The 16,283-nt window shown below is 40.1% G+C and overlaps 1 protein-coding gene across 3 annotated transcripts in view; it reads left to right on the forward strand.

Moving 5' to 3' along the window:
- The window catches only part of SLC35F1 (solute carrier family 35 member F1), a 240,972-nt gene that overhangs the window by 198,179 nt on the left and 26,510 nt on the right, over nt 1-16,283 (forward strand). For all 3 annotated transcript variants that reach the window (XM_065056742.1, XM_065056741.1, XM_065056743.1), the window contains exons 4-6: nt 3,230-3,389; nt 9,050-9,206; nt 12,140-12,192. In XM_065056742.1, coding sequence (XP_064912814.1) covers nt 3,230-3,389; nt 9,050-9,206; nt 12,140-12,192 — 370 coding nt within the window. The remainder of the gene's footprint in view (nt 1-3,229; nt 3,390-9,049; nt 9,207-12,139; nt 12,193-16,283) is intronic.

The following is a 16,283-nucleotide window of genomic DNA, read 5'->3' on the forward strand; positions in this document are numbered from 1 at the left end:
AGTGGTTTCTTAAAACACCTCTGTACTTAGCTGTTGCATAAGACTTTCTGCTCTGTCTTGGGCACAATTGTCTCTGGACAGTACGTGTATGTATGGGGAAGAGGGTGCTCAAATCGTAAGTGTTTGCCTGAAGAAGGTGATGGCAGACTGCATTACCTCTGGCTGGCTCTATTTTACTCACATCCAGCTCAACTCAAGCGTAGGTTTGCCTCTTCTCCAGTGCAAAGTTAATTCAGTTGGTATAACCTACTGGTCACTGGTAACTCCAGGACAATGTGGAAGGGAAGCTGTGTGCACTGAGCCAGGTAAAGGTGGCTCTTCCTGGTGGAAGATTTTGGTTGCTTTCTCCAAGGTGATACAGGTGCCTGCCCATGTGATTTTCTCCACATTGTTTTGATGCCAACTACCAATTGTTAGACTCATAGAAAAGCCCAGCTTGGAAGTGACCTCCAAAGATAATCTGGTCCAACCTTTTGTGGGAAAGGGATCCTAAATAAGACTATCTAGCATCCTGTCCAGTTGCATCTTGATGATCTCCAGTGGTGGGGACTCTACCACGTCCCTGGGGAGGTTGTTCCAGTGACTGACTGTTCCCAGTATAAAATATTTCTTTCTTATATTGAGATGAAACCTCTCCCAGTGCAACTTATATCCATTGCCCCTTGTCTTCTTCATGTAGCTTCTGGTGAAGAAAGAGCCTTCATCTTCTTTGTAGCCACACTTCAAGTAGTGGAAAACTGTGATGAGGTCAGAAAACTGTGAGTTAAGCTCACCTGTTCAGTACTGCACTGGAGGGTGGCATAGAGGCAGTCACACCTTCAGGGATAGCTGTGAGCAATGTAAGGAGTAACTGTCTGTTGCTTGGCACCACCTTCCCTCCATCTTTAGCAGAGATGATGGGTGCAGTGTGTGTCAATGCAGCTAATGATGAACACACATCCATCCTGCAGAGCTGTGACATGAGCTGTGGATTGAGAGGGCAGGTGTTGAGCTGTCTCCACATCCCATAGGTTACAATGAAGAGTGAGCCTCCCTCAGATGTGCCACCTGTCGCTGGTATGTGCTAGGGATGTGTTGGCAAAGTACAGAAATCCTCAGTGCATGAGAAATGTGCAGGGGATGTTATCCATGCAGCACTGACCATCTGTGCTGGCTAGGTGGGCCCTCTCCCTCCCTCCAGTGACAGGAGAAGGCCATGTGCTACCACACCTGCACCACGTGCCAGGATTTAATGCATGTGCTCAGTAGTCCTAGTCCTGCCACCACCCCTCCCTGCCCCAAGAGCTGCCTTGCTCCCAGCAGCATGACTTGTGAAGTAGTTCTTGTGTAGGTGGTATCTTGTATATGCATGTTTTTGCAAAGACTGGGCACTGAGTGTTGGCTGTGTCAGATGCTGTTCAGGTTACAGACTCTTCAGAGGCCAAGCAGATGTCCCATGCAGACAAAGGAACTTATTGCAGTTCTTCCAGACCTTGTCCCTTTTTGCGTTCAGTCTGTGAAGGACAGCATTTTGAGGACTGCTGGAGAAAGTTTTCACTTTAGAGAGGTTTGACCATGCCTTTTAGATTATCAGCTTTCATTTTAAATGCAGAACCTGCTTTTAGCACCAACCTTTCCCATTTGTAATTTCACTCATCTGTTCTGCAGTTCTTTGGGACTGCTTGAGCCTCCCAAGAGGAGTGTGGTCCCGCTGTGGAACTGGTTCTCTTCCAAAGGCTTTTGCCACTCACTGTCTGGAGAATCTTTGAAATAGATGAGTTTCCACTGCACATTCTTGTTTTTCTAACAAGGTTTCAGGGAAATTATCCATAGTCCGAAAGTTGGTTTTTATATTTTTGCTGATCCCCCAAATTTAGTATTTATTACACAGGTATCTCACATGTAAAGGATAATTTTTTAAGAACTTAAATCCTTGAAATCATAAAAAAAAATAATGTTTTCTCTTCAGATAACACATAGACAAAAAGTTAAAAGGGATGTGATCATTATTTGATAATACTTAGTGTGCTTAGTGGTAAATCACACTGAGGGAGCAAGTAGGATGTAATAGGCCCAAAGGGAAGAAAAAATAAATTGCATAATTTAAAATTGAGGTAACAACATCTGGAGCAGTTTTCCAGGATTATGGACACAGTTTACTGCTTTGGTTGTTGCAGACATTTTCATTAGGAAAAAGATGCACAATTGTAGAGCTCTTGTTCCTGCTGTATCAATTGGCATTGAACAGTAGTGTACCCTGCACAATTTGTTAAATCTTATTTTTAGGTCACAGAGTCACGACTCTTAATTATCTGTATCCCTTTAGGAAGTGGGATTAAAGTCAAGTTTCTTTGTGTGCTCCTTACCCAGGATTTGTATTTCCTGGTGACATACTGGTAGTTTCTAAAATATATTTTAATTTGAAAATCTCACGGTCCTCTCACAAACTTTTGGCATGTTTCTGTTCTTGTGGGTTCTCTGATTTTATTGCTGGGTGCCTCTGGGGGAAAAACAAACAAACAAACAAAACAAAAACCAGCAACAAAACAAACAACAACAAGAGAAAAAAAACCCATGAATATTTTATTTCATAACAATTCTTTGAGAAAGCTCTTACCCAAGGTCTCTTGACAAGAAGACTGAGCTTCTTGCACTGCAGGCAAGGTGGTTTTGTTTGTTTGTTTGTTTGTTTCAGAGGCATATGGGACTGTGTTTTCAAGGCATTAACAGTCCCCGCAAGGGGGCAGATTTTTCACAAGTATTCTGCATGCAGAAACCCCTTGATTTATATGGCCAGATTTAATAAATTTGATCAACTTGTGCGTTATGAGCATTCCTCCTAATTGGACCTGAAATGTCTGAATTGAAGCATATGTCTAGACTGCAGGAAAACTGCCATCAGTTTTTGTCTGTTAATCACCAGAGGTGAGGACCAGATGGAGTGGTGGGGCTCTCTTTTGGCCCAGGTTTCATTCCCATGGATTTGAAATATGCATCTGAATCCAAGAGCAAGGCAGCGCTTTTGGGTGTTACCGTAGAGCAACAGCTCTCCTGAATTCATGGAATAGTCATTAACAGAATAGCATTATCCTTTGTTGAATGACATAACTACCTGAATACACTTTCTGGCTGGTAGAAAGTGCTGTTACTAACTAAATAACACTGCTTCCCTCTGCTGGAATCTATCCTAGAATTTTAGGTCAAAGTGTTAGCAGGTTGATTTGTTGATTTTTCCTTTCTTTCTTGACAGCTCCTAGACTGTTTTGTCATCCCAGTGGTGATACTGCTTTCCTGGTTCTTCTTACTGGTACGATACAAGGCAGTACATTTCATTGGGATCGTGGTCTGCATTCTGGGCATGGGCTGCATGGCAGGAGCAGATGTCCTTGTTGGGAGACAGCAAGGAGCAGGTGAGTAAGGATGGATGGGTTGTATGACCAGGTTCTGTTCAGAGAAACCATTGACCAGAACATGCCAAATCGGGACAAAAAAAACCCACCAAAACTGTACCTTCAAAGCATTGTACCATTCCAAGTTGCTTCTTTGTCAGAAGGGATAGTGAACAAAAATGGGTCGACACTTGGAAGTCAACACTGCTGCAAACAGATGTCATGGGCCCTGTGTCCAGAAGGCAGGTTGCCCTCTGTGCAGGTTGGGGGGACGGGGGAACAAGCTAAATACTTGTAGTTTCATTCTGGTTTGGCTTAGTTGTTGATCTGCAAACCTCAGTTTCTTCCTTTCCAAATTGCCTACATCTTTGAGTCATAAGCACCTCTCATGTCTACTGTGTGCTCTTACTTCTCTTCAACATTGTTCCCTTTTTGTACAGAGGCAGGGTTGCTGGGTAGATATGAAAAGAACCTGAACCTACATACTAACTGTACCAATTGAGTTTTGAACACAGTCTCAGAGGTAAAGGTTTGGGATTTGCCTGAGTCATTATTGAAAAGAACCTCCTTGTGTGTAAAATGTTCTTTTTTTGCACGGCATCATATGAATAATGTGTGTGTAGCTATTAATGCAGACTAGACAGAGTTAGATTTCATTGATCAACTTCCTCTGTCACATTGATTTCTCTAGTGCCAACCCAAATGATGTGGGAAGGCTGGAAATTCTTTTCAAAGATTGTCAATTAGGCACAGTTTTCATTCTTAATTAAAAGCACTGAATTGTGAGCTGAGCATAATACACTGGGATTTAAAATTCTTGACTCAGCTTTCTGAATACAAATGCAAGTGCTGTAGGAACTGCATTTGCTGAGATGCTACTAAATAAAATACGGACTTTGTGACAGTGCTCACTGTATCTCCCTGCCCCCTTTTATCCTTGTCCTTTATCCTAAAAGGAGACTTTTAATTCATTGGTCTCTTCCAGAAATAGCCCTGCCCCGGCTAAAAAGGAAAGAATATACTCTGTACTGTGAAATCAGCCAGCCAAAGCTGCGTTGGAAATTCCTGATTTCAGAGGGACTGGGATTTCAGCCCTGTGTTCCAGTAATCTAGAGAGTAGCGCACTAGGGCGGGTGAGCTGTGGAGCGGCAGGAGCGTGTGGGGCAATGGACCTCAGCAGACTAGGAACAGGTTGAAGAGCACTGACACTTTGCCATCGAACTGTAATAATTAGGTATTATTAGATATTACTAAAGCACGAATAATAATCACTAAAGCAATAATTAGGTATTATTAGATGTTGCTAAAGCATGGGTATAGCTCTTAGGTAACTGTGTCCAGAAAGAAAACTGGTAATATGCCTTTTAATTCAGAACTTCACATGAAAAACTGTGTCCTTGCTTATTGCTATACAGAGAGACTTCAAGTGGCAAAATGACATTATTAATTATGTTGTATTTAACAAGAAAATAGATCAACTGGTTTAATTTATCTGAAGGGGTAAGACTATGTATTAAAAATCTACAAATAAAAAGAATTCTTGGCACCAAGCAAAATAAATTGTTGAAACTCTTCATTAAGGGATTCCACACCATTTATAGGATATTTCCTAGGACTGGGTAAACAAAAGAAAGGAATACACCAAAAGCAATGGTGCTGCATTAGTCCCCAGTAAACTCCTCTGTTTATCCTATATATTATAGGACAAGATGTGTAGACACCTGTGTGCCCCTGTAGACCATACTGTTTACTAGATTAGAAGTTCCATAAGGCTCTGCTAGACACATACTGCCTACAGCAATCTAGTCTGCTAACTCTTACAGTAAGGGAACATGAATTTGAAGTTCATCACTGAGAGATTAACAGGTATTTTCCAAACTGTCTGCAGGAATTAGGTATAATGTGCAGACATGCTTTCAACTTTCATAAATATATGGTAGTTTACCTCTTTCTGTTGTATCCTGGCTGATGTTTTGCACATTACTCAATAGGAAAAGCAATTACTATCAAGTACTTTGTGCTCTCTCACATGCCAAGTATACCTTAAAATAACACTTTCTTGAACTAATATCCCTGAGATCCCTTAGTACTTGTGTTCTCATAATACACAGGGGTCCCTTACACAGAGGTCTAAGTGTTTCATGCAGATTTTTCAAAGCACTTCACAGCTTTAGCTTACCACAGTATCTGAAAAACAGTCACTTCAGTCCTGTTAATAAGTATAGGAGAATATGTTTAGTCTAAGATGGGACACATTGAGACTGATTTTTAGATATTATGAATATCAGTAATTACAACAAAAATAAAAAAGAGAGAGAGAGAAAGTGAAAGAGAAAGAGAGAGATAAAGAGAGAAAGATAAAGAAAGAGAGAAGGAAAGAGAAGGAAAGGAACAAAGGGAGAAAGAGGGAGAAAGAAAGAGAGAGAAAGAGAGAGAAAGAGGGAGAAAGAGGGAGAGAAAGGAAGGAAGAAAGAAAGGAAGGAAAGAAGACAACCACCAATCAAATAAACAAATAAAAAACTCTTAGTGCTGGGGATTAAGGTAAATATGTGGCAAAGTGGTCTAGTGAGAGTGTGAAAAGCAGTTGTGTCAGAACATAGTTCATATTTAAATGATTTATGTTACACTATAGTGCAATAACTAGTCCCCAAAACATTAACTCCTCTCTGGACTGTAAGTCTTCTACTTCCAGAGAACATTAAATATGCTAACAATTATTAATGCAAAGCCTGTTTTGCCAAACTATGTTTTGTGTTTCTTCAAAAAAATTACCTACACTATTAAATGGGTCAAATACAACTGTATTAACCTAGAATTCTTTAGAATGCCTCTAACCAGTTGATATATATTTCACTGGCAATGAAACCAGTAGATGCATGTGGATTTTACATCCATGAAAATATGTCAGTCTTGGGGGAAAGTTCCAAAGTCAGCCTCTTGAGGAAGCAAAGAAAAGGCATTTGACAAACGGGATGCTAGGAATTATTAGGAAAGAAACCCAAAAAATAGTATAAAACATTTTTATGCCAGTATATAAAGTTTTGATGCGCTGACCTCTTGAGTACCATGTATTACTCTAGTCAGTGCAAGAAACAACCAGAAAATAAGCCTATAGAAGGAATGGAGAAAGGTGAGAAAGCTGTTCAAGGGCATAAAATGGCGTCAGGGTGATGAGACTTTATGCAGACTGAGACTTTTCATCTCTCAGAAAGGCAAGAAAGAGGCAGAATACGATAAAGGTACACAAAGTCTTCAGTGTTATGGAAAGGGTCAGTACAAAGTGATTCTTAAATATTTCTCACAATCGAAAAATTATGGTATGCTCAAGATAATTTTGAAGTATCAGGCTTAAAAGGTAAAAACATGAAGTACTTTTAAATATAATAGTAGGCCAAAAATATACAGACTTTACATAAATTAATGAAGAATCCCTCGAGATCTATTAAGTTTGACTGTCTAATGCAACTTCATTCTCAGAAAATCCCTAGTCTGCTGAGAACTGGCAGATAAAAATCCCTCCGTCCTTCACTATTTCTTTACTTTTTCCTCAGCCACCCTGTGCTGCCCAGTGCCAGAGGAGGGTTGGGCTGGGCAGACCTGTGTTCTGACCAGGTCTTGGCTTCCTCTTCTTAAGGCGTTTAAAAGACATGTAGATGAGGTTCTTAGGGACATGGTTTAGAGGTGGACTTGACAGTGTTAGGTTAATGGTTGGATTCAGTGATCTTAAAGGTCTTTTTCAACCAAAATGATTCTATGATTCTATGAAAGCCCTGAAGGTTGAGGCTCACGCCCTACAAGCATGAGTGCATTTTGGGGAGAGCCATCATGGTATGATGCTCAGGGCCATCCCATCTCTATGAAAAGGTTCATCCTCTGAGCCGTCTTTGTTTTGCAGATGCAAAAGGTTGATATTTTTGTCCCGGTAGTTCAGCACAGCCAAGCTCTAAGGTCAAAAGCTTTTTCAGTAGTACTTCCCCGAAGTGTCAGTGAGTAACTGTAATAAATACCAAATGAATGAGCTCAGTGAGGGTTGATTGGAGCCACTGTGGAACACTAAATACATCAGGCGTATGAAGAGGTTTTGTAAAGTGCTGATGCTTATTTTAAATTAAGGGCATATTCTGTGTCTGATTGCAAAAGAAGGCTAAAAGGAAAATACGTACCAAATCTTAAAAAGATAAATAGTCAAATATAAACATGCTGTTGGTTAAGGTACCTGCAGGACAGAAATTCAGTGACAGACTGGATGTGTTCGTGATAGAGAAATCTAGTGATGTTTGCTAAATAAACAGAAGCCATATCTCCTGAGCTGAAAAATGTTGGAGACTAACAGAGTGTCACTGGGAGTAGTTTAAATTTTACCCCATTTCTATTTGGTCCTAAACAATTTATACTTTTCTGGTGCTTATAGCCAGTGCTGGAGACAGGATACTGGATAAATAAACCCTTGGTCTGTCATCTTATGACTATTCTTATTTTCAGAAATTTCTTCTCACTGGAAATTTCAACACTGTAGTTCGGAATGAAAACTGAAGGCTTAAAAGAATTTTGTAAAGAAAAATGTTGAAAATAACATCTTGAATGAAGGAGAATGTTTGGCTTCCATTTTTATTTACTGCAGTGTGCGTTTTACAAGTCAATAATAATAAAACCTAAAAAGGCAGAAACTTTTAAAAATAAATCGAGAGGTATTTTAAAAGAAAACAAGGTTTCTTTAAAAAAAAAATACAGTCTAGTGCTTCAGCATTTCAACTGAACCTTTTCAAAGGAAATTCCATTATACCGAGCCTTTTGGAATATGGTTCTGCAGCAATGTCTGACAGTTTTGTGAAGCTGTAGCTCTTGTAGAAATGGTTTAACAAGCCATATGTGCAGAGGGAATTGCATGCATCCACTTGCAAAGTCAAGGCCTCAGTTTTCAAGCTGGAACTTGATCTTGAATAAATCTCTCTCCAGCGCTCCCTTCCCGTCACTAATAAAAGCCCCTAAGACTTAAAAATGTTTCAAACAGTCTTTGATTATATGATGTTTTAGTAATTATATATACCTGGGGGTATTGAAAATACATCTCGATGTTCATTGCATGCATTAGGTACTGCAGTGTTATCTGAACCTCTTTTAAAAATCTTGTCATTATCATCACCCTGTCTACACCCTCTCTCTTCCCTCTCTCTTTCTTGTCAAACAGCATCATGTGAGAATGAGGTCAATATTGGGGTTGTAATGATTTCTTCACTCATTTCACAGGTAGACAGAATTTTTCAGTTGGTTTCACATCTAAATACTGGACATGTTTTAGGCTGGTTAGATTTCAAGATGAGATGCAAACTGCTCTGTATAGCTGAGTTACATTCTATCTGAAAAAAAAAAGTAATAGCAATAAACTAAAAAGGATTAGTCACTGAACACTGCCACTTGGTTTCTATATTTTTTACAAATTTTTCATATTCAGGTTATCTTATCTACAGCAAGGATAATGCTCTCCCTTCACCTCTGCTAGATTTTGCTGGGATATCGAATGAACATTGTTAAAATGACAGGACATTTGCATTCAGCTTATTAACCCAGGTATGGGCTACTTCTTGACTAAGGATTGAAATCTGTAGGGAGGAACTTGCGATGATTCTAGGCAAAAGATAATTGTTTTGACACATTCTGATTTTTTCCCTGTTTATTCCTAGGTGAAAATAAACTGATAGGGGATCTCTTAGTACTGGGTGGAGCAACGCTATACGGCATCTCGAATGTTTGCGAGGAGTATATTGTCCGAAATCTGAGCCGAGTGGAATTCCTGGGCATGATTGGACTCTTTGGCTCCTTCTTCAGCGGAATTCAACTGTAAGTGAGCAGATTTGAGCCCCAAGGTCATTCAAATAAGTGCAGTTGTGGCTTCCGTTGTGGTACTCTAACCCTCCCTTCAAAGGTAGCCGTCTCCTGTGGAGGGTAGGCATCTTCTAATTCTGGAATTTGCATTGGTTTTCATATTTCAGATCAGTGTTTTTGAATAAGAACACAAATTTGTACCTAAGTACTCTAATTCAAGGACTGGTGTCCTTGAGTAGTGACATAAGGAGGGAGGAGTAGAAGACACATCCTGCCATCTTGTTGCTTGAAGACAAGTGGATATTTCACATGCTGGTCTGATCTGTGAACAGCAAAATCTACACCTCTCTCTGGTTCTGTTTCATACTTTTCACAGTCACTTAAATTTCTAAACAAGTAGAAAACACGTCCAGTGAGAAGGTATTTTACTGATTGGCTTGTTCTGTGTAACTATGTTATGATATGGACATAGTGAAAAAACGTTTAGGAAACTGGCCTTTTCACTTAAAAATATCTAGTACTCAGGTGATTGTTACATGGATTTCAGGAACTACTGAGTCCTGTCTATAACCATATGTACCTAATGACCATCTCACCTACAAGCCTCAGAATATGAAGGTAGCTTCCAGTGTTGTAATACTGTCACTGATGAAAGTGTAGTAGAAGTCACCATGCAAGATAGCCATACTTTATGCAGATCAGTCACTGGTGCTTGTCACACAGAATAACTTTTTATTATAAATCAAAACCAAGTTGCTTCCCTGCGCATCTGATCTACTCAGCTTCTAAGAACAGAGACTGATCAAAACTATGACCCATCCATTCCCACTTAATTAGTTATATTTCTTTAGCCAGAAAGCTTTTTTATATTTATGTAGGATCTGAATCCATGGCTTTAAATTATTTGTATTAACTGTCTGCCACACAAGTAGTTCCTTTTTTAAAAATATAGAATTCAAGATCACATAAATGTGCCTAGTATCTTTGGCTAAAGCTTTTTTGTTACCTCAAGTGTTGGTAGGTATGGACTAACAGATTCTGAGGGCATCAGAGCAGTTCCTTTATCTAGCTCTGTGTGTGTACTAAGACAGCCCAGGATGCAGTTGTCCTTTTCTGCTCCAAGGACACATTTCTGACACCAGGACGTTCTTGACGTCCACCAGGACTCCAAGGTTTATTTCTCAAAAGCAGCTTTCTATCCAGTCAGCTCCCAGCCTGTACTGTTGCATAGTGTTATTCAACACCAGGAGCTCATATTTGCTTTTCTTGAACCTCATGAAATTTCTCTTGGCCTTTTTCTTCAGACTACATTGTGGGTAGTCCGCACATCCAGTCCATACCTCTTCAGTCTCTAAGGATCTTTTGGGAAATCAAGCTGGAAGCTTTGCTGAAGTCGAGATAGGTTACACCTCATCCTCTCATCCATTCCTTCTCATTTATTTACTGAGCCAGTCATCTTATCATAGAAAGCAGTCAGTTTGGTCAGGTATGGTTTGCTGTTGAGAATTCTGCACTGGCTGTTTCCAATCGTGTCGTCTTCATTTCCTGCAAATGGCTTCTGGGAAGGTTTGCTCCATGATCTTCCCAAAGGTTAGCATAAAGCTGAACAGGCTGTAGTTTTTGCTCCTTTTGAAACTGGATATTGCATTTGTCTATTTTCAGTCACCAGGGATCTCCTCCAATCACCACAACCTTTCAAAGATCATTGTAGTTCCAATTATTCAACGAATCTGGCATCACTAAATGGCAACTTCTGGCACAGTTGCTCTTGACTTTGTTTCACAGATCATAATTCATCACTGACCATATCATATTGTTATATGCTTCTTTTGTACTGGATAGGCAATAGTATGATAGCAGTGTTCCTGCATTTAAGTTATATTAACATTTGTTTGTGAGAACAAGAGATGTTAGAGTTTGTTTTCATTATATTATTCAGGAATTGCTGATAAAAGAGACATGCGGCTTATGCATGCAAAGACATTAGTTATTTTGCAGGGAAAATAATCTTATTATCCTGTACACAGTATTAGATTTGCCACATCAGCAGCAAGCAAATTAGAATTTCCAGGATGCAACTCTCTAGACCAGATTAATCTGGAAGGCACTGAGTTCCTGCAGTTTCATCATTAGACTTGATCTTCCATATACCAACTTTTGTACTCTGTACTTTGTTTTTCAATCTGTGTAATTCCATATTTTATACTTGTTTAAAATAGCTTCCAGACTAGCATGCAGAGTTCTGCACAGCAGGAGTTATCTGGAAATCACAGATCAGAGAAGGGAGTTATCTGAGTGAAGACCTAGCTCCTGAGACACCTAATCTTCAATGGTCTGTTTGTCTGAAAGAGCTGACTTGTTGCCACCTTAGGATTTTCTGGATCTGGAATTTTGATGTTAATGTACAATACAAGACTTACACAATGTTCAAAGTGGACTTTTGTGGCTTGGCCAAACCTTTGCTTTGTTTCCTGACTTTCATTGCTGTGACTATTTGATGTCTCTCAGAGTGTAACAAATCATTCTCCCCAAAGTCAGCCTGTGGTACCTATTTATTTGACACTGCAGAGCTGCTCTGAAGGGTGAATTACTCAAACAGATACTTTATTAATCATTAAAGTTCAAAAGTTTTCAGAATATTAAATCAGAAGAGTAGAAGAGGGTTGAACACATAGGGGGATGGGCACTTTGGACAGGTGCAGGGAGAGCTGGAAATAAACCGGTGGTGATTGTATGCTATCACTTGTGATTACTGCCGTTAAGATCTTTCAAATACATGGGCACAGGGATAATGCCAGAGTGGATTAGCAAAGTGTGATTGTGTTTGGTTCCTACAGAGATTTTTTTATGATAAGATTGTGTATGTTGTTTTGTACAGCATTTGAATTGAATAAATGAATGTAATTTAACTTCTGTTCTCTTCCATTAATTTTTTGCTTCTCTTATAGTGCAATCATGGAACACAAAGAGCTGTTGAAAGTTCCCTGGGACTGGCAGATAGGTAAGAAAACACTTTACATCATTGAAGATAGTTGCTGAAGGAGGCGTGGAGACAACCAGTGTTTGGAGGGGCAGGCACAAAGGTTCACAGGAGCCAATGTTTGTGACTTTTCTGCCAGTTACTGCCAAAGGTTGAACCACATGCCGCATAACCTTTCTTAAATGATCTGTCCTCCCATTGCTGTATTATGCCTTCCTTGCACCATTAGGTTAAGCATATGAATGCCACAAGTTAATTATTCAGACAGCCATGAAGTGAAACAATAATAGGGTTCCAGTTCTAAGATTCAATGCAACACTGGGACAAATAAATGAGGTAGTCATTAAAAGCCAAATCTTTTCAATGAATGTCAATGAAATAAAATGGAACCTAACAAAAAAAAAATTAAAAAATAGCAGTACTTGCAGTTTCCAGGCATATTATAGCCTCATAAATGCATGTCCAAGGGGAGCATTTCTGTATGCAAATGACTAGTTGCCTTCCAAGTAGTCTTGGTGGAATATAGCAGCTGTGCCTTTTAGACAAGTTTAGGTAGCATCATGCACAATGAAGCTCTTACAGTGTTTTGCTATGCAGTGGATTGCACTTTCCTATTTCAGTTTGAAAGCTGAGTTTATGAGCTAAGACTCCCATCTAATTAGTCCAACAAATTATTTGCTTTAAAACCAAATCAACATTTAGGATAGTCCCTATAATAATTCTTTTACTATTTGTGACAATAGAAGAAATAAAAGAATACTAATAGCATAGAGCAGATACACGTGAGACTCTACCTGGAGCACTGCATCCAGCTCTGGGGCTCCAACATAAGAAGGATGTGGACCTGTTGGAGTGAGTGCAGAGGAGGCCACAAAGATGTTTGTAGCGCTGGAACACTTGTCCTATGAAGACAGGCTGGGCGAGTTGGGGTTGTTCAGCCTGGAGAAAAAGTCTGCGGGGAGACCTTATTACACCTTTCCAGTACTTAAAGAAGACCTACAAGAAAGCTGGAGAGGGACTTTTTCAAGGACATGTAGTGATAGGACAAGGGTAATGGCTTTAAACTGAAAAAGGGTAGATTGAGATTAGATGTAAATAAGAGATTCTTCACCATGAGGGTGGTGAGACACTAGGAGAGGCTTCTTAGAGAAGTTGTGGATGCGTCATTCCTGGAAGTGTTCAAGGCCAGGTTGGATGGGGCTTTGAGCAACCTGACCTAGTGGAGGGTGTCCCTTCCCCTGTCTCAGGGGGTTGGAACGAGATGATCTAGATGATCTATAAGGTTCTTTCTAACCCAAACCATTCTATGATACTGTGATTGGCAATAGCTTGTTAACTAGTTTCAGAATTAACTTCAGTCTTGAGCTGGAATTCAAGAATAAAAGGAAAGTTTATGACCTTTGGATGGAGGTACAGGCAAGTCAGAAGGACTACAAGAATGCCGTGACCTTATGCAGGGAGAAAATTAGAAGGGCTGAAGCCCAGTTAGAGCTTAATCTGACTACTGCCATAAAAGTCAACAAAAAATCTTTTTGTAAATATATGGGCAACAAAAGGAGGGCTAAGGAAAATGTTCACCCTCTGGTGGATGCAGGGGGAAACATAGTGACAGAGGATGAGGAAGAGGCTGAGGTACTTAATGCCTTCTTTGCCTCTGTCTTTAATAGTAAGACTAGTTGTTCTCTGGGTACACAGCCACCTGACCAGAAAACAGGGGTGGGAAGCAGAATGGAGCCCAAATAATCCAAAGGGAAATGGTTAGCGACCTGCAACATCACCTAGACATGCACAAGTCTATGGGGCTGGATGAGATCCACCCAAGGGTACTGAGGGAGCTGGTGGAGGTCCTCACCAAACCACTTTCAATTATTTATCAGCAGTCCTGGCTAACTGAGAAGGTCCTAGCTGAATGGAAGTTAGGAAATGTGACACCCATCTACAAAATGGGCCCAAAGGAGGATCTGGAGACTGTCAGTCTGACCTCAGTGCTGGGGAAAGTTATGGAACACATAATTCTGAGTGCCATCCCAGGGAGCATACAGGTCAACCAGGTGATCGGGCTCAGCATGGGTTTATGAAAGGCAGGTCCTGCTTGACCAACCTGATCTCCTTCTATTACAAGGTTACCAGCTTAGAGGATGAAAGAAAGGCTGTGGCTGTTGCCTACCTAGACTTTACTGAAGTCTCTGACACTGTATCCCACAGCATTCTCCTGGAGAAGCTGGCAGCTTATGGCCTGAATGGGTGAACTCTCTGCTGGGTAAAGAACTGGCTGGATGGCCGGGCCCAAAGAGTCATGGTGAACGGAGCCAAATCCGGTTGGCAGCCGGTCACGAGCAGTGTTGCCCAGGGCTCAGTATTGTGGCCAGTTCTGTTCAATCTCTTAATCAATGATCTGGACAAGGCATCGAGTATGCCCTCAGTAAGTTTGCAAATGACAAGTTGTGGAATACACTGTTGATTTTCTTAAACTTAGTTCACAATTTTCTCTCATCTTCATAAACCTTAATAAAAACAGTGTATCTTTCACAAAACACCGCACCTACAAGTCTTGGAGTTTTGATGGTTTAGCTGTAAAACTAAATGATGAATAAATTTAAAGTATCCATGGAGAAACACACTCAATTGCATACTATAAGTGTTTTTGCCTTCTTTAATCTGAGATAATTAGCATAATTGCATCAGTGTTTGTTTATACTTCATTATAAGGTGCTCAGGGACATAATTAATCTAGTACTGTTGGAGCTAGCAATGGTCATAGTGAATTAATCTACTATCCGTGTAAATGTCATATATACTTCCTTGGGAGTTCTGCTGTAACTCAATATTAGTGAAATGTTCTATTAAAATAAAGTCTTACTTGGTCTGTGATGCCATTAAAATGTCATTGAAAGTTAGTCAGTAATTCTGAAGCATCCCTATGCTTCATAAGGAGGAGATCATCTTAGCAAGAGCATCATAGATACCTACTTGTTTTGTTAGAGCAATAATTGGAAACGCAGTACAGTTGAACACAGATTAAATGGTGACAATTATGTGTAGTTCTGTGTTCTTCCCTGGCTTCCACTGCACTCAGTGTGCTTTCCATTGCGTTGGCAGTGATACAAGGTTGTCAAGTAGTGGTTGACAAATCTATGTCAGGGTGTTCACAGCCTTGTCCTGAATACTTACCCACTGCAACAGACTCAAACCTGCAGTCCAGCAGAGTTAAATCACCAGCCTTTGGAATGATAGTGATAAACTCACAGCAGGCAACCTAATAAATAACTCAAGGTGGCCTGTTGCCATCTGCCAAAATTGTGCTATTAAGAATGCATGAGCTACCTTTCAACTGATGTAAAATGCGAATAGTTTTTGAATATCAAGATCTACAGCCAATCTGTGATGTCTATCATGTTTAAAACAGATTGTGGCTTTCCTGGTTTTAATTTTGGAAATTCCCCTGATACATAGCATCATCTTCATACTTGGTATAGATCAGTGTAGCCCTGTTTGAATCCTTGAAGGTTTAAGTATTAAATACTTGCTGACAACCTGACTGAAAGGAGAATGATTATACTGTTCTGAGTCATTATGTATGAGACCATGACATGTTTTGTAAAGTGATACCTGAAATAATAACAAATAAACTAACATCAGTTTTAATTAAGAGAAAAGCCAGTTTGAATCTCCAGGAAAGTGTCCTTTGTTACCAGGGGTTTGAATATTTCTTAATGGTCTTTATTCCAAGAAGAAAAAGTTCCAAGTATGAAAAATTATAACTGATTCCATTTCATCCCAGTGAAACAATAGCTTTTGGAGTCCAAACGCAAAGACTAAAACATGCAACATTCAACCAGCATGCTCAGGAACTTAAACACAGAAGTTTCCAAGGTCTGTTAGTCTTGGTGGTACTTGGGCTACTTCAGAGCAATCCCCGAGGGCAGGTCCTGTCCATTTGTGTGAAGATGCCTGGTCTTAAGAGAAGTGGGGAAATACTGAGGGGTTTGGGTTTGTTCAGCCTGCAGAAGAGAACGCTTTGGGAGTTGCCTATAAGGAGGTTATCAAACAGACAGAGCCAAACTCTTTACAGTGGTGCATGGCAGGAGGATGAGAGACAACAGGATGATGCT

This window comes from Columba livia, chromosome 3 (genome assembly GCF_036013475.1).
Source record: "Columba livia isolate bColLiv1 breed racing homer chromosome 3, bColLiv1.pat.W.v2, whole genome shotgun sequence".
NCBI classification, from domain to species: domain Eukaryota; kingdom Metazoa; phylum Chordata; class Aves; order Columbiformes; family Columbidae; genus Columba; species Columba livia.